Source organism: Vidua macroura, chromosome 5 (assembly GCF_024509145.1).
Source record: "Vidua macroura isolate BioBank_ID:100142 chromosome 5, ASM2450914v1, whole genome shotgun sequence".
In the NCBI taxonomy this organism is placed as follows: domain Eukaryota; kingdom Metazoa; phylum Chordata; class Aves; order Passeriformes; family Viduidae; genus Vidua; species Vidua macroura.
This window is the reverse complement of record NC_071575.1, coordinates 38,706,272-38,731,826: the sequence shown is the minus strand read 5'-3', so window position 1 is coordinate 38,731,826 and position 25,555 is coordinate 38,706,272. Positions and strand designations below refer to the sequence as shown.

The window sequence follows — 25,555 nt, the reverse complement described above, 5'->3', positions numbered from 1 at the left end:
CAGGAGGTGAAGTGGGTAGAAACACAAGAGGCAGTAGTTTCTGTTAAATGGTGCCATTTCTCTTGCTTTGGCAGGATTATGTAGTAGTGTTGGAGACAGTTTGGGTAATACCTGTTTTTATAGGTCATTTCCATTTGGAAGGAATAAGTATTCTGGGGGGGAGGGGGGGTATGCAAATGAACAGAGGGCATGAGCAAACAAGCTCAGCCTGCATGCACTGAGTTAGAAAGATTACATTTTAAAAGAGCTGCATCAGTTGTGGAATGGGGTGCAGTGCACCCGCTCAGTCCCTTCCCCCCATCAGCATCAGAACAGCAGTGTTGGGGTCCATAAACCATCAAGTTTGTCGACCCTGACACTCTGTCCACAGCCTTCCGAAACATAAAACACATTTCTTAGTCTAATCTGCTTCAACACACAGTAGTAACTGAAGCATGTTTGCATGCCCCAATACATTGAGTGTAGTGTGGTCCCCTGCAAGATAAGCCACAGGGAATTTAGCGATTTTCAATTCTAAACCACTATGTGATAACAGTGATACAGGGACCAATAATGTCCTGCATGCTTTAGTTCTAACTGCCCATACACATTTTGTCAGTGGTGATTCCAGATTTGCTCTCACATTACTGAACTGAGTCTTGCAGAAATGGAAGACTGGAAATTGATTTGGAGCAAATGGCTTGCCATGTGCTCCTTCTACAGCTGGGGCTGGTAGCCCTATTCACCTTCTCTGCCAGGGCAGTTTGTGGCCAGACAGAGCAGAGACCAAATGTCTGTGTGTTTCCGCTCTGCCTATCAGCCAGTAAATAAGCCGACCCTGACCAAGGCTAGGGTTCCTTTTGAGACCAGTTAAAGCATTTGTATTTCTCTTGCTGTGATCTGTAAACAATGTATGTAAGTATCTGTAAATAAGGTCATTGCATACTGTAATTTTTAAGACCCTCACGTCATGCAACAAACAGTACCAAGGCCTGAGTCACTGAGAGCAGATACCCAGGCTCCTGTGGGTCCTGCCACATCCAGGAGCTTTCCAATGCTTCTCACATATCCTGATAATTTCCCTTGTACTTCTCCCAGTGCAACAGGATTGGGCTGTACAGAAGAGGCAGAATTTTTCTGCTGCTGTGCTTCTAGCAAAGGACACTGTCAGCATGAACATCAAAACAAAGCACCCCACCAGAAAAAGAACAAAGCTTAGTCTTTTAGCTAGCTTTTTTCAGATTTTGGTTTGTTGTTTTTTTAAGCCCACTTGTAATAGCTATCAGGCTCCACAGAGTGGAGCAGGCTTTATAAAAATCAGTAATTCTTCTGTCTTACCTCTTCTGTAGTGCTAGAGTATTGAAGAGTGGTTGTTGGAATCCAGGCTTTCTCTGTTACTGCAGATTTCAATTCAAAGTAGAGGTTTTCAATGGGATTTTTACTGAAGTTTTCAGTCACATTTCTGATGAACATTTCTGTGCTACTTTTCAACACATTTTCAGGCCTAGAAGTTACAGCATTTGAAGAGGGGTATGTAGTTCTAGTACTCCACACAGAAGTGTCTGCATCTTGGAGATCTAAAACAAACAAAAGAAAATGATTAAAATCACCTCAAGATTTTTATAAACAATTCATTAGCTTCAATAAATGTGGGTGATACAACTTCCAGGTAGTTTAAGTGCACCTGTCAGTTCTATAAGTTTTTTGTTTTCAATGCAAACATGTTTTTGCATCAATACCAAAGCCTGCAAAACACAACCAGAAAAAAATTGTCTCTGAAATGTCTCTGAACACTCATACAATTAATTTTAAATGTAGTCTGTCAGTGATTCTGAAGGGAAGAGAAAGGTTGTACTTTGTCATTAATGGCAGAAGTTTTTTTCATTTTCAACTTTTTCACTTGCTTGTATCTATCAAATGGCACACAGTATCAGCTTTATATTGTCAACCCTCTCCCCTCCTTTCTAAGTGCATTGGCCAGATTCACATCTGCCTTTTGTTGGTGTAAGTTTAAAACATGGCTTTGTTCAGTATAGTTTTTCAAGACAATTTTTTTTCTCAACATAAGTGCTCAAGTTAAGTTCCTTGTGCCCACATGAGCATTTCTCTTGCTTTCTAAAATCAGTCCTATGCTGACCCCATGCTAGTCCCTGACTGCTGCCTTCCCAAGGCTCAGCTAATGATCTATCACTTAACTGAAGTATCTGTAAATATGGCAGTGGGTTCGCTTTTTTAGTCACGTATCCTTCAGAGAAAGCCAAAGTTGCAATTAGAGCTCAGGAAAGATTTTACTACACATTTTTCCTCCACATTTTCATGGCTCTTCCTCTCCATTGGTATGTATTTAATATCCTTTCTTTGTGGCAGTGAGGGCAGGGTTCAAGCTGTGGTGGCCTCTACATCTGGTAGCATCACATTTCAGCTAAACTATTGGAATTATTCACTGGCTCCTTCTCACAAAAAGCTGCCCTGCCATTGCTGTAATACAGCTAGTGTGTATTGGCCCGATGCCCAAGACACTTTGTCTGTCCTTGAACTGGGGTCTCCAGCATGACAGAACCTTGTTTGGCTGCTGAGCCACTGGCTGGTTGCCTTTTTTAACAATTTTAGCGCACAAATCCTTTAAAAACAAAGTAGTGACTGGGTTAAATTGCAGCAGAAGCTTTCAAATGCAATTACTTGGCGTGCAATTATGATGTCTTAGCTGAACCAATCTGTGATTACCTCTTACCCAAAGAAGCAGTGGGTGAGCTTCCATAAAATCAACATTATCAGGTTTTTCTGTATATGTGTAAATATATATGTTGACATGTTTATGTAAAAAAAACTTGTAGCACTGATTTGCACAGAAAAGTGAGATTGTAAACCCTAGTAGGAGACATTTCCATTCAAGTGTTTGCTGTGCTTGACAGCACAGTGCTTTCACCTGGTACATGGTTCTGGAACTTTTTGAAAAGTAGTGGTTTACTGGAATGGGTTGGTATCCAGAGTAGATATTTTCCTTCCTTTTATCTAATTGTGCTTCTCTGGAAATAAAAATAAAAATTCCAATTCTCCATTAAATTGCAAAAAAAAGTTGATTAAATATTTTTCCAAATCAAGGCAGTGAAAACAATACTACAGATCTAATTCTTCTCTCACACTTGTGCAAATGGTTTCATTGAAACCTCGGGTCTCGTCCAACTCTGCACAATCAATCATCTTCATGCTGCTGCCTGTGCATAACCCCCTCTAGAGAGCCTGAGGTGCAGAGTCTGCTGTGGTCCCATGTCACATACCTTCATGGTTCCCACCAGAAGGACAGGAACCTTGTGCTCAAGCTGTCATCAGCTGCTGCAACAAACCCATAAGCTGACAAAAGTCCAGACTTAGTCTAGATTCCATGACAGTCATTGCTCCTGGAGATCTCCTATTTGTTGCAGGTCTCTGAAAGTCTGTGGTAGGCAACTAGAAATCCTAGCTCCGAGGACTTGGAAAGAGATCTATGCCTTTCAGATATCTCTGGGATATCTGTCTTCTACTTCAGCAGGAAGTAGAGCTTACTGATAGAAAACAAAAAAAGGGTATATCTGCAGTCAGCAGTCTCTTAGGGAAAAAGGCCACACAGTTGGGTTTCTAAATATATATTTAAACACTGTGAAAACACACACACACACACACACAAAATCTTAGCTTAATTTACAGAAAAATAGCAGTGATTCCAGCAGGAAGGCATTTCCAGACCAGTGTTTTAGGAAAGCTGCTCCTCCATAAAAAGGAAGCTGGTGCTGCCAGTGACATTTATGGGACTCAGCCACCAGGGAATAACTGGCATTCTTGGTGCAGAAGCTGAGGGGAGAGCTCAACAGTCCTGGAAGCAAAACACTTAGTCCTCAGAAAAGTTCCACCATCCCACAAAGGTTCCATGAATAAGCATTTGTCACTGCATCACCCAACCTTTCATGTTAATAAGCTTCAGGCTATTTTCGCTTTCCAGCTAAAGGATCTTTCCCAGAAAATAGTGGTTACAGTCTGTTGCCTGTAACCTGTGGATAGAAGTGACTTGTGTACAGAACTATGCCATACCAGAACTTCAGATATATGTACCAGTGTTTTCCATATATCCTACAGTGGACTGACTAATGGGGTTCATATCTGCTACCCATTTTAAGAAAGTCAGAATCCATGTTTATATTCTAAGTAAAACCACTATTGTGATCCTAGCATAAGGACCCTCATAGCCCTTCTTCAGTAGCAGGCACTTAAAAAAGAAAACTGCATATTATAAGGCCCATGTAGCAGATTTCTATACAACTTGAGTTCCAAATTTTTTAACCAGAAAAAACTCACCTCCTCTCTGGACATTCGTGAAGTACACAGAAATCTCAACAGTGGTATTTTTCAGATGTGTTTAGCATTGTTCCAGCAGCCTCTTTGGAAATCAATAATAAAACTGTTCTTGGGAACAGGACAGCAGCACAGACACTGATGTTGATCACTAGTGGCTGCATGATGCACAGTGTGTGAACATAATATTGTAATAATCAGTAGCACACCCAGGAAAAATGATGATGTTCTGACTAAGTGCATATTTCATCCACAGAGTGTACTGCAAACCACATCCATCTGCACAGCAGCAGGCAGCTTACAAGGAAGGGACTTCCAGATGTTTGCATGTATGAATACCAAAAATGTTAGTTGTGCTGGTTAGTTGTCAAGAACTGAGAACCTACAGTGGTGCTTTCAGCCTTAGCTGAGCTGGCACAGTGCAGCTTTCTGAAATAGTTCACATTGTACTGATCTGCCTACTGTATTAGAGCAGAAGTTTCAGAAAACTAAGGCTGAACTTCTAGTGAAACATAATTGAATCAGATATTTAGTGTATAAGATACAAAATACTCCATAAAACTGTATCGAACTCTCTGTAAGACTTGAAACAAGAAGGGGTTGCTTTAAGATCTCTTCATGTACAGGACAAAATGAATTATCTTTTTACCTGTCTAACTACTTGTAAATAAAAAAAGCATAATTCAGATTCCTGTTGTATGTCAAAGTATGACAGAAAAACAAAATCCTCTGAACGTCCCTTCTTTCCTATTCAATGTGACTTTTAAAGCCTGCAAAATCTGCACTGCTTGAAAATGTTTTCTTTCTTTATTTGAAGGTTGTAGAAGTTAGAATAATTTGTATCTTATGTCAGAGAAGTCGAACGTCTCCAAACTCCAGTCTAATCCTGAGCTGCTCTTTTACTTGCTTGTTTTTGAAATGCTGAAGTAGCCACTGAAAGGTTCTTTCAGCATCAGCGGTAGCAGAACATCCATATAACTATGATGATAACATCATTGCTGTACCAACCCTATTTCTGAACTATGGGTAGTTCCAGCTCACCCTGAAGTGGATTTTTGTTCACTGTAAGGGGCATCTAGATTCCACTGACTCCATGGATTACACCTCTACTGAAGAGAGCTCACATACTCAGGAATTACATAGACACCTAGGTGTGGGTATCCAGGGCACAGGGAATACTACTCTGTCTGCTCTGAGGGGTTCTGACCCCCAGAGAAACACTGCTTTTAACCTTTGCCCATGGAGAGGACTTCCCAAGACTTTGAGATAGACTAGAATCTAGAGAAGTGTGAAATTGATAATAGAGAGTAGTATAGTATGTCACTTGTGTGAGAAATTTAGGTTTTTTAGTATGGTGTAGATGGGAAACAAGATAGAGGAATTTGGGTGTAGTCCCTGTCTTCTTCTTTTTCTTCATCTACTCCATTTTCTGCAGTGTTGGTGGCACATGGTGATTAGTCAAGGAAAGCACAGTGTAGAGGTTACGTGGACAGTCAAGGGATGAGTTATTGGTAGATAAGAAATAGTGTACGTTTTAAGAGTTAATTGGATAAAACCACTTTAAAAGACCTTGAAACTGTACATTTCGGGGCCATTTTGTGGTGATATTCTAGCGTGCTGAGCCTGTAGTGGACAGCGTGCAAAACTTTAGATAATAAACAAGAAGCTGAAGGCTGAAAAAGTCCCATGTATCGCCTTCTTCCTGGCACAGAACTATTACAGGAGGTTTTCTCCCCATTTGGGAAGCCCCCAGAAGGGCCCAACGTAAAACAAACATCAATACCTAGGTCTTGGTTCAGTTGCCTAAACCTAGTGGAATCTGAACTGCCCTAGGGCATCTGAAGCATCTGCCCAGGCTCTCACAACACTTAGGGGAGACCTGTGTCTTTCTGGGCTGGCAGCCAGAGATCAGGTGGAATATTGTGGAGCATCTTAAATGACAAAAAGCACTTTGTTGAGAAAAGTGAAATAATCCCTTCCTTCAGACACCTACATTTAGGCACATGGAAGTTCAAACCCACTCCAGCTTCTACATGAACGTCCACACAAAATAAAGGGAGAGAATGTAATAATGAAAAACACCAGTATAATTGTTTGGAATTGGTGTCTTTGTTAGCACTAGCAGAAGATGAAATCATAAAGCAGAACATGCCTGATTCCTCTGGGAAGCTGTGCCTATTGCTCCATTTTTTTCCCTATGAAAGTAGCTGAGCTGGTTTTGTTCTATATTCTCTGTGCTGTGGCTCATTAAGACTTTGAAAATTTACAAAACCCAAAGACCTAGGCTACACTTCAGATTTCTCCTTTTCTTTTTAGAAAATCTAAACCCACATTTATCTTTGAGCTTCTATCAGTATGCTATTGGATTTTGTACAAGGTCTTGTAATTATGTTCAAGGATCTGACACTGATGCCTCTCTTTGTCCAGGTGGAGCTCAGCAAAGTGGTCAGCGATGTATTTCTTTGACCAAAGAAAGAAAACTCAAGTAATTTTTGATATTTCATGGGTTCACATAGATGTTAGCAAACTCCTGTACTTACAACACCCTATAAAATAACTTGGAGAGATTAAAATTAATTTCAGTGAATGTATTTTAGGAAAAAATGTTTTGGGTCAACTTAAAGGTGGAAAGAAAATATTGTTTATCACTGTTCTAATTTATCCTGAAGAAATTAGTAAAAGTTATACACACAAAAATTTACAACCAGTAGTGAGCTTATGTATGGATTATTGCAGTATCTACAAACACTAAAGGTGTGGAAAGCTTAAAGCCTAAAGATATTTAATTTACATAACTTCAAAAATAGGTAAGAGTTGCTGCCTTTTCTGTGTTTCTGCCACCTTTCTTTGGTGCTTTTCCACCTTCCCAGAGTTCCAAGAAGACGCACGTGTCTTCCCTCCCTATGTTCTGCAGTTGCTGCTGCTGTTCCAATGGTTCAGAGCATGCTTGGAGTGTGCACTGCTCTGGTCTCTTCTGTGCTCCATCTCAGCCACTGAAGCATCAGCAGTGGGATGTGAACTTAATTAGCTGAAGTACTGATTATGAAGCAGCTAAACTGAAAGGGGGAGAAGAAGAAGAGAGAAGCTCATGTGAGAGAAATGACCCCAGACAAGAACCAAGGCTAGAAAAGGGGGAAGGAACAGCATAAACGTCAGATGGCACATCAGACTTCAGCTCATATCTGGTATCTGGTATTTTGTCTATTTCAGGCTGGAATCAAACAAGAGATAGAAAGATGTTCTAGTTATTATTTGAATTCCTTGTTCAACATGTTTTATGTCTTTGTAGATCCCACTATGGTTCTTCAGTGCTTGGCACACAACTGTAAGTAAACCCTCCACAAAATCAGCTACTCTTTTTTAATGTCTTGATATCCACTGCTCTAGGCTTGCCCCTACCGTGTATGACATGATAGAAGAGAAATGCAACGAAGAGCGTCATATTACAAAACAGTTAGTGTCACCTTCTGTATCTAGACTGCTCTACAGCCTGTGTGACAGTCTCTAGAGCTCAGTGCATAACTGCAGCATACAGCTTGGCCTTGTGCCTACTCATTTGAAGTGATTCCCAATTTAGTGAATAATCTTTGGCCAGCAGTGGTTTTGAGGTTTGCTGGTAATATTCAAGGTGCCACATAGCATTGCATCTGTTCTTAATTGGATATTTTATTGAAATTAATCTACCCAGAACAAAAGAAGCTTGTAAGAATTGCTTATGCAGCTCAGGAGTGACATCAATGTTAGTCTGTCAGCATTAATGGTGGACATTTGTCTCACACGTGTTATTTACATGCAACATTCTTTGTTCTTTTCAGTCATCCTGCCTTCTACCTCTTCACCTGCCCCATCTTTTCCTCTTGCCTGTTTCCATTCCTGCTCTTTTTCCTGGTTTCTGAGCATAGAGAAGCTCTGAACCTAACAGTGGGCTGGTGAAAAGAAGGCTTTAGCATTAAGAGATTTTTTCTCTCTCTGCCCAGAATGTCCTCATGAATTTGGTGGGAAATGAAGTCTCACTTTCTCAAGGGATACTGATACTTTATGACCATTCTTCATGTCAGCTGCTTCAGTTGGAGACTGATTCAAACTTGAGTTTGTGTGAGAAGGACTGTTTACTGCTAGATTTGGAATTACCTTTGAGTGAGCAGAGATGGGTTACATTCCCAAATTGATCCTGGTTTCCACAAACAGTCATTTAGGTCAGGACTGTTACAAAACATGTAAATCCAAACACATCTCAGATGGCTGATTTGAAATCCAAATCCAAGCTCAGACTTTCCCAGGTTCAGAAAAATCATGTTTGATATTTGAGTAAGGTCCAAAATAAAAGGTACTTGCAGTTATTAGGTTTGGAGCTTGTACTCTATCTGGGGTGATGTTTGAGATGCAATTCAGTGAGCTAGTCCTATGTCAAAATAGAACTCTTTTTATGAGTACTGTGAAAATAGAGAGTAAATTATAGCAAAATGTGGTCTTAGTCAGGAGTAGAAAAACTTACAGCCATTTCAGCTCCAAAGATTTTGCTCAGTTTTTACTATCTTAGATAAATATAGACCAAATATGTTATTTTATGTGGCTCCACTTCTGCTTGTACTGAAAGCAGATAGATGTTCTTGGCAGACTAATTTTACACATTTAGCATTGAAGATTTTTATATGCATATGGATGCTATGACCAGAATTGGGGGCATTAGATATTGTTCTTATAGTACTTACTATGATTTGAAAAAATAATCTCTTTGCACTACTTCCACTTTATATTCTTATATTCCTAATATTCTTAGTTAGGTATTGAGGATTATAATGTTTTGTTGACTTTTCAGCAGAACTTCCCAGAGCTGTCAAAAATAAGGCAAGTAACACTCTTAGAAAGGATTTACAGGCCTGTCTATGGAGAGAATTTCAGGAAAATCAAGGTAGATTCATTTAAGAACTGAGCACAGTAAACAGATGAGAAGGTGCTTTAATATCCCATGACAATTGTCATAGTGCTTATTGGTCTTAAGTTGCTTCTCCTCTTAGGATGATTGAGAAAAGTGTATAAGGTTACTTTAACTTTGTTAGGCCACACTCCATCCAGCTATTTAAAGGAAATAACGCTACCTGTGCACCTCATCTGAACTGTTCATAGTGTCTTTGAATATGAAGCCCCAAAGGACTTCAAATGATTTTGCTTTTTTAATTACTAACATATATGGGAGGGCTGGGATGGCATCATGGCCACTTTTCCATTCCCTGATTCTGCAAGCTATCCTTTCATACATCCACTCAGATGAGTAGTCCTGGTCCTATGAGTAGAGTTCTGCAAGTGCAAATTTGCTGAAAAAATTGGTACCCTGCCTTCCAATAAATAGGAGCTCAGAAAGAATGAGGATTTGGTTTAAACATTCTGAAAACTTGGACATATGCAACAGTTTTAAGGCATAAAACTTATTTTTAACCCTGTAAAGACAAGAATTAACAGGAAAAAGATGTCTGTAGGTTGTTCTTATTTACTATGAAGAATTGCTTAATAGTGCACAATAACAATATTAACAAGTTTGCCAGGAAGGATTGACAGTGTGACATTGAAGAAGGCATAATCAAGCAGTATTCAAACCACTGTACCTTCCATTTTGCCATGGATATAGAAACCCACAACTACACAGATATACTGCTACATATATGTAGGTATGTGCACAGACCTTTGCATTTCAAGGTATTATTCCAAGAATTTCTGAGACTTTTGATTCAGTTCATTATTCTCAGGATTTTGAGTGTTCTCATGTATATGGCATCTAAGAGCAAAATTACACTAAGTAAACATGCAAATATGTAAGCCATGACTGTTCTAATTATCCATTTAGGTTAATGTGTGCATATGTTGGATTTTCAGTTGTCTTCTTGCTCTTGACAGATAGAATCTGGATTTGTATGATAAAATGAATGGGGAGGAGAACTTCTTTGCATCCACATTTTTGAAAAGTACTAGGAATCACTACTCATAGTTTAGAAATGGAAAAAGGAAATGACACAATAATAGTGAGCTGAGGTTACATATAAGCACATTGATCCAAACACTGGGAGTAGACAAAAGGAGAGACATCCTGAAAATATAAAGTGGATTAAAAACACCAGTTGTGAGAAAGACAGCACTCATCTCAGCTGCTCTTTAATAGTTCTCAAAATGCTTTTCAACTGTGAAAAACATTCTTCTGTATGAATACAATATTATAATTTTTCACATTTGAGTTAGCATAACAGAGACATTTTTGTTACCAAAACTCCCAGGATATTTTCTTGAAGGAATAACTCACCTTGCTTTGAGCACAGATTTACATAAACAGGTTTTCCCGTCTCGCTGGCTTTTAGCTGCATCCATGTATGAAGGTATTTTTTACTCCGCTTGGCCATTACCTTCTGACCTTGTTTTGTGAGGAAAAGGGAGCTGTTGGCCACCTTCAGGAGCCCGTCCTCGTGGCAATTCCACCTGACTGCCTGGGGACAATCGATGATGATGCTTCGAGACGACAGAGCAGAGCGTGTAGAGATGCTCAGGCACTGGGCAGACTTCACATGGAGGAGCCTGTCATCTGCCATCCACTGCCACTTCTGGTTCAGGCTGGTCATATTGCACTTTTCCATAATGACTCCTCTCTTTTCTGAAAGACACTGCTGTTTCTGGACATGGATAATCAGAAACCCTTCTGGAAAAGGAAAATTCCAGAAAAATAAGATTGATTACACATTTACTTGACAAAAAGCAAATTCTCAATGATTTAAAATACATGAGCAAATAAATCTTTCTTCCCACTTTCTGTGTGTTGAACTTTTCATGAAACTTCCCATAAGTTGAACCTATTTTAAAAAAACCGTCCAAACACAACACCCACGTGATGCATGTGCTGGTAACATAAATAATGAAAATGCAAAACCCCAAGCTATTGTGGCAAGGTTATCTTGACCTGCTTTATATATAAAAATAAGAAAAAATTAAACTGGATATAAAAGAAATCCAAGAGCTATTAACTTCAAACACCAGTTCCTCATTTCCCCTGCTGGAAAGCAAACAGATCTACATGCATTCTCAGTCTCTGTTTCAGTTTTACAACACAGACTTTTAAAAATATAATTTACTGCCTAAAAGTTGCTTTAGTAAAATTCATAATGTTTCTGAGGGAAACATATAGGAGGATATTCACAAATCAATGTGTCTCTCAATGCCTGTATTACAGGAATGGAGGTTCTTTACTGATAGGAAGCACATCTGTTTTACTGGATTTATTCCAATGTCTCTAGCTGTTAGCTTTGTGACCATTCCAATTCACGTAAGATTAGCTCTCTGTGTCACCACACTTAAAGATCAACACCAGCTACTCAAATGAAGAAAATTACAGTGCATTAATCAAAACCCCACAAAGCTACCAATGCAAAATGCATACTTGTTACAGAACACAGAACTGGTTATTTCAATGGAGCCTCATTGCCATATTGTGTTTAGGTTGTTCTTTGTTTTTAATCTCAGTTACTCAAACACTTCCAGCCCATTAGTTAAAAAGTGCTAAACCAAATGTGTATTTATTTCCCTCAATTGACGTTGTCATTCCCCTGTTTTTACAGAACTGGGATTTTTCTAACTAAGCATTACAGAAAGTTCTTGTCTCTGAAATTTCATAAAGTATGAATAAAATATAGGAATCTCCTGTCTGAAGCATTTGTTCCAAAAACTCAGCTCCTGGCTTGTCTATCAGGAGATCTTCTTAAAAAAAAGATGTATCTCCAGCATAGAAGAAGACAGTTTATTTTCCTTTGGAAAGGAATCTAAACAGAATGGGCTGTGTTGGCCCTGCCCCTCATTCCTCTGGTACGAAGCCCAGAGAAGAGGTGACTCGGTTTTTGTAAGTCACTGGCTGTGCCAGAGGGCTCTGCTCAGTGGCAGAAAGAGCAATTCGGCAGAGGGGAAGTGGGGAGAGACACTTACCTGAGAATGTCAAGGCAAGACAGGTAGAAACCAGGACGTGAAATAAAGAATCCATTTTCCCTCTAGCAACTCCCCATGCTTCTCTTAAAAAAACCCACCTCAGATAAGTGAAGCGAAGGCTAGGAAGGAAATGTGCCTTCACAGGGGAAAAAGTCAGTGACGAGCACTTCCTTCTATTCAATTGTTTTGGGGGGTTTTACAGTACTTTGTCCTTTTAATATGATTCTTCAGTTTACTAGTTGGTTTATTTTGGAAAAATACAAGCAAAAGAGAAGTTTTCAAACACCTGAGAAATTAAAAGAGATTTTATTGAATCTCTTTAGACTAAAAGAAAGGGGATCATACTTTTGTGTAATTTGTTGCATGCGAACTATTACAAATCTACAGGTCATCTGGATGGTGCTGACTAAGTATATTCTATATTATCCAGAGAAAAACATGTATTTTTTGTAACTATACACAATCAAGCAACATCTCAATATATTTCTAACTCCACAAGTTCTAAAAGCCAAGTGGAGGGTGGGGAGGAAGGGGAAGAGGAGGAGGCAAAGCGCTGGCATCTGTACCAGGTCTTACAGAAACTCCCCCTGAGGAATCAAGTGATACTGGGTTTGCCTTCCCATCAGGTGGTGCACCTTGCTCCATGTCAGCTGGGGATTGCCTGTGTCCTCTGGTTCCCAAGTGGTCAGAAGCCATGGTGCAGGCTGACCAAATTGTGCTGGGCTGAGCCTGTTTATAGGGGCACAAGAGTGTATGTGCATTAGTTACTCTAGGCAAGAAAAGACACTTCAGTTAATATATTATATTAAGGGTAATTTATTAGTAGTATGAAGCGAAGTCAACATCACTGCATTAAAAACTCATTACACCCTGTAAACAGACCTCCCAGTGCTGTAAGCCATAATGCCAACTTCGCATATCTCTTAAAAACAAACTTTTGCTGAGCAATAAAGGAAACAGTCATAGCAGCATTTTCTTTCTTGTATAACTTGTCATGGAAGAGTCCGTATCACTAAAGGCAGATAAACAACATATGCAAAAATTAATGTATTAACAAAAGACAGACAAATATTTTAAATCCTTACCATTTAATATATGCTACAAAGTTTCTTTTAAAAGTAGAATGACTTACACAATTTACAAATACACTGGGTTCAGGTCTGTAGCAGAAGCATGTTCTAAGACAACATGTTTAGGGTAAATACATATACACTGAATAACAGACATTGTGCTCTGCAACTGCTCTGTAAGACCTACAGTAAGTACATATTTAATAGTTAATAGGATGAAGAACATATATTTCCATATAAAATATTAACTGTTTTTGAATATTTTCAAAAACAAGATTTAAAAAAAAATTATTATCTCCTTGTTTTTAATCCATAGTTGAACACTTGCAATTTTAGCAGCAAGAATATTATGTGGCCAAGGAACAAACTCACCACATAATCAGTAATAGCACTTTACAGTACAGTTGACAGTCCATTCACAAGACAGTTTGCAAACGTCAAAGCTTTTATACACTTGTTAAATATTTCTTCTGTAGAAGTCCCAATGTCCATCTGACTGCAGCAGTAGCACATACATACATTCCATATGGCAGATATCAGCTTTACAGAATTAAACCCACCTTTAGATACATACACAAAATCCATGGGTAGTTTCAGTACAGTACCTTCTTTATAAATCATTTTTGGGAAGCTCGCAATACATTCATACATAGTAAGGGTCCTGCAATCTCTGTACTTTTGCCAAACCGTCCACAATAGTTTCAAAAGTTGGCCTCAAAGCCGTCTTTCCCACTGCAGTAAACTCCTTGAAGAAGCTGCTGGTAGGTAATGAAACAAATTACCTCAAGAGACTGACATTTAGTTTTACCCTCCTTGGTTTCACTGGACAGCTTCTGCAGAAAGTCTGCTTTCATACAGACTCAGTGCATGGTGCACAAATTCATACTGCTCGCTGGTCTGAACCATTCCACCCCTGGAAAGGAAAAAAACTGCACTGAAATCTTAAGACTGCAACACCCTCCAGCTCCTGCCAGCCCCATGACCACCAGATGTCACAAGCCCTTTCTCAGTTTTTGACTTGCAGTTGGCTTGAGTAAGTGGGAGATATTTGTCAGAGCAGAATTACTTTCTTCACAACTTATGCCATACAGCACATGCCCAACATGAAGAATTCCCAGTTCCATCAGAGTAAGAATTAGAGAAGAAAGCATTTGGCATCTACAGTGTTAAAACCTACATTTCAAATTCAGTATATTCAAAGAGAATTTTGCTCAATCAGTTGGGCAAGGAAGGCCAGATACATGGATGCAGCATTACCACTGATGGAGCAAGGAAGTATATAGAATCTGGCCTTTCATTTCTGTCCTTTACTAAAAATGTAACCTTCTGTGACCTGCAGATGGCCTGTGCAGAGAACAGCTCTTCCTGTCCTCTTTCTAACGCCTACAATGCATCCTGTCCGAACAGCCACCACCTACAAAATTTTACAGCGGTGAATCATTTCACCACCAACAATGCAAAAGGGTTTAACCTAACCATAAAAAGAACTAGTTGCAGCCAGCTTGGATTAAATGCCTACTTTTTATACATTCACCTGATAACAATCAATTTTTCAGGTCTAAGTATGAGGATCAAGTCTCACATCTCCAGCACCAGCTACAGTGTGGTAGAAAGGGGATGTCCTACAGGAGGTAGGTGTGACAGGAGTGTTATCATTTAGCTCTGAAATTAAACTAAGCCTTTCTGTAAATAATGAGGTACTTGAGGTCTCCCTTCTCATGGAGCAAGGCCTCAAGTTTACTTAATTCCACTCCTATTATCTCATTTGCCAGGGTATTCAAAGCTATCTACTCTGCCTCTAGAAACAAGCCCTTGGTTCATCCTCAGTGTACCATGGAGCAGCTAGTTACCTTTGGGATGATGAAAGACTAAATGGCCTTAGTGAGAATGAAGACATTAAGATACATGTCACATCTGGCTTCAGTTAGGTCTTCATTGAAACATTTAAATTTGCGAGGTATTTGGATCCAGAGCACAGTTGGACCTAGATATCTTGCAGGAGTAGGTCTGAAAATCTCATGAGATCCCTGACAACAAATATAGTACTGATATACTAAGCTATTTGAAAAATGGTAAAACTTCCTCAATAAGTATTGTCCTTCAGTATTAGAGAAGGTTATCTACAACCACAAGGTCCTTTTATTTTCTGCAGTCTTTCTGGATGGCTAAATGGCTATGGCAGGAAAATCATAATTAAACTAGTATCTACTTCTTTAAGCAAGTGACCAGTGGTCTGTGTTCCTCCAATGAGCTCAGGCAAATATAGAACACCTTTTAGTGAGCCACATGCCTATTTATGCTATTCCTAGGAATAAAATCACAGGCCCTTAAATGGTCCCATCCAGCCCAAAATGAAGCACTCATAGCTTTGCCAACAAAGACATCCACAAATTTATAACTCTTGGCTGCCTTTTGCCTTCAGCTGCTTTCCTCTGTGCTTGTCCTCTGCCTGGAGATGCAGTGAGATACAAAAGGTGATGGGAGGGCTTTGCTCTGGTCCTCTGTGCTGCCTAGTCTCCTTCCTTCCTCCTTGCTGCTGCATCCTGCTCTGCCCACGCAGCCCCTTCCCAAACAGCTTTCCTCCCTGCCTTCCTCATCAATGTTCCCCCAAGATGTTCTCCAAGGGAGCACTTCCCAGGTTAGATGTGCTGTGTAGAAGGGTGGGGGAAGGGAATGTATCCAGGGAGAAGGACTTTGCAGAAAGGGCAGGTTAAAACAATTTTGGCTGCACTACGCTGTTTGTGATGGTGATCCTTGCTCCTTCCTCTTCAGTGCTGAAGCAACACACAAAGCCCCCAGGAAAGCGTGTGTAAGACTGTGGGGGCTGAACCCAGCACCATGGCATCCGCCTTGTGTTAGCAATTCAGAGGTTATGATGCTTCTGAACCTTGTATGGACTAACAGTCCATATGTCTGTTAGCTTTAGGGCATATGAGTCTTATTCAGAGGTTTAGACAACTTAGCCTTGTCAGTGCCATTATACATGGGATTTATTGAGCCATAGTACCACAAAATGGTTTGGATTGGTAGGGACCTTAAAGACCACCTAATTCCAAACCCCTGCCATACCTTCCCCTAAGACGAGGTTGCTCAGAGCCCCATCCAACCTGGCCTTAAACACTTCTAGGGATGGGAAGGTAAAGAATTTCTTCCTAACATCTATTCTGAATTTACTCTCTCTAAGTTTAAAGTCATAATCTCTTGTCAAGTCATTACAGACCCTGGTAGAAAGGCTTTCTCTGTCTTTCCTATAAGCCCCCTTTCATATTGAAAGGCAGCAAAAACATGTCCCCAGATCCTTCTCCAGGATGAACAGCCCCACCTCTCAGACTTTCTTCATAGAAGAGATGTTCTGTTCCTCTGACCATTTTCATGTTCCTTCTCTGGATGCACTGTAGCAAGCCCATGCCTTTTTTGTCCTAGGGAACCTAGAGCTGGATGCAGCTCTCCAGGTAGGATCTCACCACAGCAGAGCAGAGGGACAGAATCCCCTCTGTGGACCTGCTGGCCACACTGCTTTAGATGCAGCCCAAGATACACTTGGCTTTCTGGGTTGGGAGTGTACACTTGCCAGCTTATGTCCAATTTTTCATCTACCAATATCCCAAGTCCTTCTTAACTTTGTTCATATCCAAGGCTCACATTTCATAGCAGGGAATTATTTGTGATTCCAAGACATTGGTTTGTGGAAATGTTTGTGTGGAAGAGCATTTCAGGAGGAAATTTGCACAAGGAGGGAAGTTTCCTGTCCTGTGTCCCTAGTGCCTAGAAGGGATGTAGCCACAGCACCTGTGGGTGTGCAGCCTTTGTCTATTTGCTAATCTGCACTGCCAGCTACTCTGTGAGCTACTGGGCTCTCTGCTTCTTTGAGACTCTTTGGGCTGCTGCTTGGAAGAAACAGACCCTGGTATCCTAGGGCTCAGGGACTGTGACCATCTTTGCTTGGGTAGCAGTGAGTGCATAAAAGGTCCTTTACCCTGCCCTCTGGCTTGCTACTAGTGCAGCTGCATGCAGTCTGCTCCAGAATGAATGTGATGCAGGGTTTGGGATTATTTTTTTTTAACCTGAGGCCATTAGTCAAAACACTTAAACAATGAATTGACGCACACTGGAAACTCTTTTCATCCTGTCTGAGGAGCCAAGAGCAAAGTTATCGGATGTCATTCCAAGAATGTGCCTTTAAGGTTAAGAATGTGCAAAGTTTCTCGATGTCACAGTAACTCTTGAAGATGCCTCACATCAAATATTTCCTGTTTCTGTTGCAAAATATAAAAAATGAACTGGGAAAAAAGCAAGCTGAGCAGACCTGTGGGTCTGTCTTTTTACAAATTCATGCAGACCATGGCTGTATTTACATCCTGGGCCAATATTTTGAGTAGATTGTCATATTTTCATTCTCTTTCCAAGTTTATCTAGGATATTAATACGTAAAAGAAAGTTCATTAGGCAGATCCACTCAATAAAATTGTGTTGTCAGTCAATAATGCTGAAAATCTGGGTTGTTTTTTTTGTGTCTGAAATAGAGATATTAAAAGAGGCAGCTAAGACCGGAGTTTGCTTTCACTTCTCTATAATGGATTGTAAAAGCAATGATAAAAAAATTCTTTCATAATAGAAATACTAAAATGGGGAAGAACTCTTCAAACCTTTCTCAATAAGACAGCTATTCAGAAAAAAGGTTTGGAAATTTGAAGTTGGTAATTTAAAACGGAATAAGTATTTTTCCCTCAGCTATTCCTTCTTATTTTGTTGCTAAGATTTTTAGGTCAATAACTCCCCTTGGAGAATTTTACACTCCAAGTGGCTCGTGTCGCCCTGTAAAGATCATATTACAATGTCTAGTATGATGCAGCCGTACGGGAGGGGAAGGCAGGGGAGATGATCCATAAACACAGTCAACAATATGGATTCTGGTCTTTCTGCCCTTCACAGTTCCAGTACCTTAAAGAGGTCTTCACAACATAAAAAATTCTGTATTAAACCTTTGACCTAAGCTCCTTTTCAGCATTTGCACCCTATGTATTTTTTTTCATTTAAAGAAGACACGCATGTCAGAAGCAGTTAAGATACTTGCAAGGAGATTATATGACCTGTACCTACAGCAGAAGAGGAGACTCCTCTATTCTTGGTGCAATCCTGTTTATTTACTTTATACAAAATCCTATTTTTCCAAGCAGAATAAGAAAGAAAAGTACAACCCAACCAACAGTTTCCATTGTGCACAATACCCACATCCTCCTTTAAAACACAAATTCCTCTTCCGCCATGGTTTCACAAAACAAAGCACTCTGCAACAATGCTGGCTTACACTGTTCCTGCTCCCAGGCTGTGAATTCAGTCAGGGAATTGATGTGACTTCAGAGAAGTCTGGAACAAACGCCTTGGTATTTTCTTAGGCTGAGTAAATTTGCCAACTCAATTCAAAAGGACACCCAGCATAGCTGAGGAAATAACAACAGCACCAGATTTGTCTTTCTCCAGTGCTCAAAGAAGCTACACACTCAGTGAGCCTGGATTTCTTTGTCAACCCAGGCTCAAAGAAAATCCCTTGTCTCCATATTGCCTCACCTCTCTTGTGTCCCAATAGGATGATGCAGACAGGAAGTAGAAAAATTTAGTGGGGGAAAAGAGAAGTGGCAAATGCCCAGCAATTACATGGTTGTCATTTCAGGGGAATTTAATTCAATGGAAGTTTCACCCAGAAAACAATATGATTCCTTATTCAGGACCTAAATACATATGTTACCCTGATTATTCAGTTAATGTGGTCATAAAAGTCATCAAAAGCACTGGCAGCCTTTTCATGTAAAGTAACATTCAACAGTGAAAATGTTTTCAGAATCATTACAGAATCATTACTGATCATTACCAAATCATTTTGGTAATGATTTCAGAATCATTGATTGATTTGTGTTTCTTCTGGAACTCACCGATCCACTCGTAGCTGGCAGACAATGCTCAATGCATCTACAACTCCCTCTTCCTTTAACTGCTGACAACCAATGGCTGTGGCAATAAAACATCCAGTTCTTCCTATACCAGCACTGAAAAGAAGGCAAAATTTCATAGGGGAATGAAGTTCATAGATCCAGGAATTACATGGAAAACACTAAATAGCTATGAAAATAGGAAAAAGAAAAAAAAAAAGAAAAAAAGAAAAAAAAAAGAAAAAAAGAAACTTGGAATTGCTAGAACCCACAGTTCCTGGGTGCATGTCCAGCAAGGCTGGCTTCTCAGTTCACTTTCATAAAGAGAAATGAAAGTGTGCACTGTTCCAGCAGTCCAGTTGTGGGTAATTGTGAGGCTTATTTTTTTTTCACATTGCATACAAGTGTATGGTAAGAAAACCAAGCTTCATTAGCGCTACACAATCTGAGCATTCTCTGGCCCAGTCCAAGCAAATGATGGAGATACGCACTGAAAAGGAGGAGAAGCCAACCTAAAACCAAAATTCAGTAGCACTTCATGTTTAAAGTCCTCAAAGTATACAGGGGTTCTGCTGCCTTGCCTTGCCCCATGAAGGCAAGGACCTAGACCTATGCTGATGAAGTTAACTCTCCTGTGATTCTCCAGGATGGTGAAGGACTTGGTGCTACAGCTCCCCAGGTTTTCTTGATGCCTGCTGGGAAACAGCCAGTTTGGCTTTTCTTTTTTCTTGTTTATTCTCAACAATTTTGAGAATCTCTGCCCCACTCTGTTTCTTGCTTAAGTAATGTGGAATGCAGTGCACCTCATGGCTTTCATGCTGAATGGCAGGAAAATTGGTGGAAAATGTTAAAACATGAATTTGGGGTCCAGGTCTTCATAGCCCTCTCATTCAGACAAAAAGGGAAGAAACTGACTGGAAAATGGAGTGTGAGATTTGTAGACTATAGTGTAGTGAACGTATAGACAGCTGAGTTGTGAATGAAGAACGATGAATTTTATCACTATGAATTTTAATCAAAACTGGGATGATATCTTAATCACAATTGAGATGATATCTCTCTTAAATCATTAATAAATTCCTGTCCATGCTTACAGACCTTACTGTTATATCATTCATCTCAGAAAGACATCACATTCTTCTGAAGAGCTTCATTACTGAAGATCTGTACTAGAAAAAGGACAATCTCAATAGCTACCCACAGATTTCTGCATTGTTAGGGAAACTACAATCCCTGATAAAAACAGCTGCATAAAATTGGGAAAGTTGCTTATTCATCACATTCTAGTTTTCAAAAATTATGGGTGGTTCAAATCTGTCTTCCATTCCTCTATATCTCCTAAATATGGAACTGGACAGAGTTGTTCAAGATGAAAAGTTCTGATTTAATGTACTTCTAGGAAAAAAAAAGAAGTATTATCCCAGCTGTAAGAGATGTATCATCACTGTTGTGAGACAAACCAAGTAAGAAAACACTGATTTTATTTTTACTTTCTGTTTTGCTCAATCTACTTCTTTCCACCAATATAACAAATCCAGTGCTACTTCCTTTTATTTAAATTGCAACATGGAGTAATGAATCAATATAAAGCAATAAAATAGAATTAAACTAGAACTATTAGAAGGTCATTCTCTGGTACATTATAATTTGGGTGAGTAAAGCTCTATTCTTAAGTACTGAATAACACTTTGCTCTTGAATCTCCAACCAACTGCTTTTGTGAAATCGTTCACAGATTCTAATACTGATGTGTTTGGTCTCCAAATTTGTACCTGATTCTTGCTCCTCAAAACTGACTTGCTTTGCAATATGCTTTGCCTACTGGTCACCAGGCACTGCATCTGAATTAGGTATGTAATCATGGAACAGTACAAAAAAGTAAGCAAATAATAAATAAGAAACAAAAGGAAAATAATTTTTCCAGCTGGTCTTTCAAAAGCAGAGTTCACTAGCAGAAATAAAGAACAGCTCAGAAGCGATCTGCTAACAACAAGGGAATTCTCTCCAAAACTCATATCCTCAAATATGAAGTAAAAAAGTCAATTAACATGAAGAATTCCACTTTTCCCCAAACACATTCTTTAGGAGGGCTATTTGATGCAATTTGCTGTAGCCTTGCTTTAGGCAGTCACTAGAGAGAAGGACTGGCTAATTACCTGCAGTGCACAACGACAGGCCCTCTGCCCAGTGATTTCACCCTGTCCTCTTCCACATCCAGCATGAGCTGCAGCAGAGGCTGAGCGCTGTCGGGAGTTTTGTGGTCTGGCCAGGATGTGTACCAGTAGTGCTTCACACTGCGGGACTGACTCCCTTGCTGGAAATAACACCGAGATTTTATATGAACAATTGGATTCTTTGTATTTGTTACAGTGTTATGGTAAAAAGACAGTAAAAATGTTAAGAAAGATTATACAATTTTTATATTAGACTTGGAGGATGCAACTGTGGGTGGAACTGATGTGCTTCCAGACACCCAATTATAAGAAGGGTTTGTGCACCTGAAAACTTGGCTGTTTCTCCAGCTGTATAAGTTCCGTTTTCTGACTACTGACTTTTCCAGCTGTGTAAGTTCTGTTCATCTGACTACTGACTTCGTGACTGTATTGTCAATTGGGAATTGTCAGATGCCTGTGTTATATCAGCAACAACATCTAGAGAGAATAGCTTGATGTGGGCTTCTGAATTTCTAAATTATAATGTATTTCTGCCTTTTAAGGTCATTATAAGGTTCTGATACTAAAATTACAAAGGTATCGAAGTTAAAGATGCAGAAGAACTGCCCTTCTAGATTAACAAGATATCCCAGTTTGTTCAGTTATTCTCTCCAAAAGAGTCTGCTACTGCTTACTTCAACAAGGGGCTAAATATGGGCTAGGGTATTTTGTATTGGATGATATGATTCTACTCACTTCTCAATGCTGGGGCTGAAACACTAAACAAATTATTTATTGTAATGCTCTGTCAGGAGTAGCAGGTCAATCTGATAGCATGAGAGTGTAATATGGGGAGTTAACTCAGAAGAGGGGCATCTGTCTTATTTTGCACAATTAATGTTTAGTGAGAACCAGGAAAGCATGGAGATTTCTTTATATACTTCTTTTTAGCTTCTCAGATAGGTTATAGTTGCACTCAGCACACAACATGAGCAGCATATCTTTTTTTAGAACAATGCTATGCTAGTCCTGTCATTAAGTAAAATCCCTTTACTTTGCCTTGGCAATGCTAAAAGGGTCCCAAAACAAATGCAATTCAAGAGAACGAAACTTGCATTCTTTTTTGAAGCCTTAGCTATTGCCAGAGTCATATAAAGTGGCAATACACTAAGTATTCCAGTACTTTGGTCTCAACCCTACCTTGCAGCTTCATAGCTCCTCCTACATAAATTTATACCCTTTAAAAAAGCCAACACTTTAACTTCATTTTACAATAAAGAAAAGAGAGCATTGTGAATTATGCTTCTCAGATGCAGATTATTACCTTTATTGTAAGCTGACGGACAGTGTAGTTTTTGCATTCTTGCACACTGTTAACAAGGACTTCAACCTTCCCATAGATTCCTCTTTTTTCTGGCCAATAAAGCACACATTTCTGGAAAGCAAGCATCAGTGTCATCAACAAACTGAATCCTGGAGCCATATTCATATCTAATTTTTACACAGAATGTATTTTTCTGCAAAATTCAGATGAGTTCAACTGAAGTGCTATTCATGTCAGAAGTATTCCTAGATAAGATTTTGCAGAGTTTTTACTGAATAACTTAGGCCTGGTTTCCAGGATCTGAGTTTTACAGTATAGAACAATTTGTACAGCTGTTTTTATTCTTAAAAGCTCAGTGAAGTTCAGTTATAGGAATTATTTTCCACATTCAAAATTAAAGAGGTTTTTTTTCTAGAAAACTCTAAAGTTCAACTTTTGAAGTTTTGTCTTTCCATATGGGATTTCCTTCTGAGCAAAAGATTCAGAATTTATCCTCTGCTCACAAGGCTTTTTATCCTATTTACTCTCCTGGGCCCTGATACAAGAAAGCATATAAATGTGTCCTTAGATCTTACTAAACTCAATTGGACTTAATGTGCATGTTAAAGTACTTTGAAGAACCTGAGTTGTTTTACTATATAACTTCCTGGAAATTAGTGTTAAAAAAATTCTTCAGTCTTGCTAGAGCTACACAAAATTGTATGCAAAATTCTCAATGAATCAATAGTTTTACACTATTTCAGCAATTTATCTGACAAACTTCTACTAAAAAGGAGATGAAGAAATAGTATTTACAAGGCAAATAATTTTATTTTCTCCTTGCAATAGTTTGCTTATATTCAAATCTTCAGTATTCATTTCCATTAGAGTATCTCCATAGGCTATATGAAAATTAATATCTCTGTTGTATAAATACTCCTCTAGAAATGGATGCTTATTCCCTTAAGAATGTAAGGTGTTTGAAAGCCACATTTTCTGAAATAATGCTGCCCAACTCATTCATGAAATAAAAAGACTCCCCAACATTTAAAGGAAACCTTCTATTTTAATATTGAATACACAGGTATAAAAACCCAATCAACCAAATAAACAAACAAAAACCCCCCAAACCCCAAGAGAACAGTTCTACAATAATAGGAATCCCAGAAAGACCTTGCTTGTATTTCCTCACAAACTCTTGCTGAAGCAACTGGTATACATGTAGATAGACAGTAGCCTACATTATGCAGCAAAATGAAACAATGTCTTTAATATAATTAATTTCCATAAAGTATAACTTCCAGTAAATACTGCTAAAAATGATCCAGAAAAACAATCAGTGGAATTCAAGGCTTTACCACCAGATGTGATATTTAAGTTGCTACTCGATAACCCAATAGTGGATTGAACTGAAGCACCTCAGTTGTATAAATACTTTCCTAAAAATAGATGCTCATTACCTTAATAGTGTAAAGTGTGTGAAAGCCACATTTCCTGAAATAATGCTGGCCATTCTCACTGGTTTCGTTCAAATCCTGTCTTTTGCAGAACTACTCGAACATCCTAAATTTGCTGTCTCCCCGAAGAGATCAAGAATGACAATAAAATACTCAGAAATTTGTATGAAAAAGAGTGTTCACAAGTTCCACCGTCTACCCATGTGACACATATAGTTACTATCATCTGCCAGATCTGCAGTTCATGCCCCTCCCTGGAAGTGTAGTTTTCAGTGCTAATATGGGAAAAAGAAAAGTCTAAATACACAATTCTGCCCTGACAATTAACAATAGTTGAGTAAACTCCTGAGACTTCTTGATAAATGTGAGCATGCAATGCTCACTACAAAACCTTCAGGCACTCCAGAAGAGTGTTTTTCTTGACTCTTTCCCAGAACTGGAATTGGCAACTTGTGCTGGGTGGACAATGAAATGTGGCTGTTCATTAAAATAACTTTCATTTAACAGTCTGTCTACTTTTAGTGAGATACAATGGATTATTTTTAACACTGTTGCTGTGCATCCTTTAAGAATACTGTTTGTTGCTGCTTTAAAAATAGCCTTGAAAATACAGATGGGATAAACTGATGCAAGCACTTCCAAGGAGTGGGGAATTAACATGTTTTTGAAAGTTAACTGAAAAAAGGGAAAAAGATGGTGGTAGGAGGGATAAAGTTATCAGATATACAGAAAATAATATACAAAATCTCAGGACCATAATTAAAAAAAAAGTAAAAAATAAAGTAAAAAGTAAAAAAAAAAAAGTAAAAAAAAAACTGTCTCAAGCTGGTACTTGTACATAAAAGAAAATTCTTCTCTGGTAGGCACGTTTTAAACCCATTCAAACATCTGATAAAGTGGATGAAGAGTCTGGTGTCCAGCCTCATGTGTGCAAGCAGTAAAAACTCACTGAACACAGTATTTATCAGAATCAACCAAACATGGCCCCTCCCTACCCCCAACCAAACATTCCCTGACAAACAGGAAGTTTATACAAGAAACACTCTCTCACGTGACTTTTAATTGATTTCAGCTTTGTCCTTCCCCCCTGTGACAGGGCTGCAGGCTTGGGCTTCCTTCCATTCCCTCTTCTGCCTCCTGGCATGCCCTATCCCATGCCATTGGGTGCCAAGCTTCATGGGACTGCCCCTGAGCTGGATCTCCATAACTGAGTGGGATCTGGCCCTGCTGTGGTCTGGGGCTGGTGCCTGTGATTTACCACAGTCAATGTTTTCAACTTGCCAAAACTATGCCTACTGCAGCCTGGTCCCCAGTTCTGCCAAATGCAGGAAGGCTGCCCCAGGTGACATGGTGTTTACTGCTTTACATTCTGTGGATTTGGACCC

At 39.3% G+C, this 25,555-nt stretch overlaps 2 protein-coding genes across 4 annotated transcripts in view; both read right to left on the bottom strand.

Annotated features, from left to right (window-relative positions):
* PTPRB (protein tyrosine phosphatase receptor type B) overlaps positions 1-12,316 on the bottom strand; it is a 64,761-nt gene extending 52,445 nt beyond the window's left edge. Inside the window, exons 1-3 of the mRNA XM_053977652.1 lie at positions 12,262-12,316; positions 10,598-10,987; positions 1,318-1,556 (exon numbers count right to left, since the gene is read on the bottom strand). Coding sequence (XP_053833627.1) covers positions 1,318-1,556; positions 10,598-10,987; positions 12,262-12,316 — 684 coding nt within the window. The remainder of the gene's footprint in view (positions 1-1,317; positions 1,557-10,597; positions 10,988-12,261) is intronic.
* A 741-nt stretch (positions 12,317-13,057) lies between these two features.
* Positions 13,058-25,555, bottom strand: part of PTPRR (protein tyrosine phosphatase receptor type R) — a 139,704-nt gene continuing 127,206 nt past the window's right edge. For 2 of the 3 annotated variants that reach the window (XM_053977574.1, XM_053977576.1), the window contains exons 11-14: positions 22,735-22,845; positions 21,414-21,571; positions 19,262-19,375; positions 13,058-14,244 (exon numbers count right to left, since the gene is read on the bottom strand). In XM_053977574.1, the coding sequence (XP_053833549.1) occupies positions 14,151-14,244; positions 19,262-19,375; positions 21,414-21,571; positions 22,735-22,845 (477 nt within the window). In that variant the 3' untranslated portion in view covers positions 13,058-14,150. The remainder of the gene's footprint in view (positions 14,245-19,261; positions 19,376-21,413; positions 21,572-22,734; positions 22,846-25,555) is intronic. The other variant, XM_053977575.1, reaches the window with a different exon arrangement.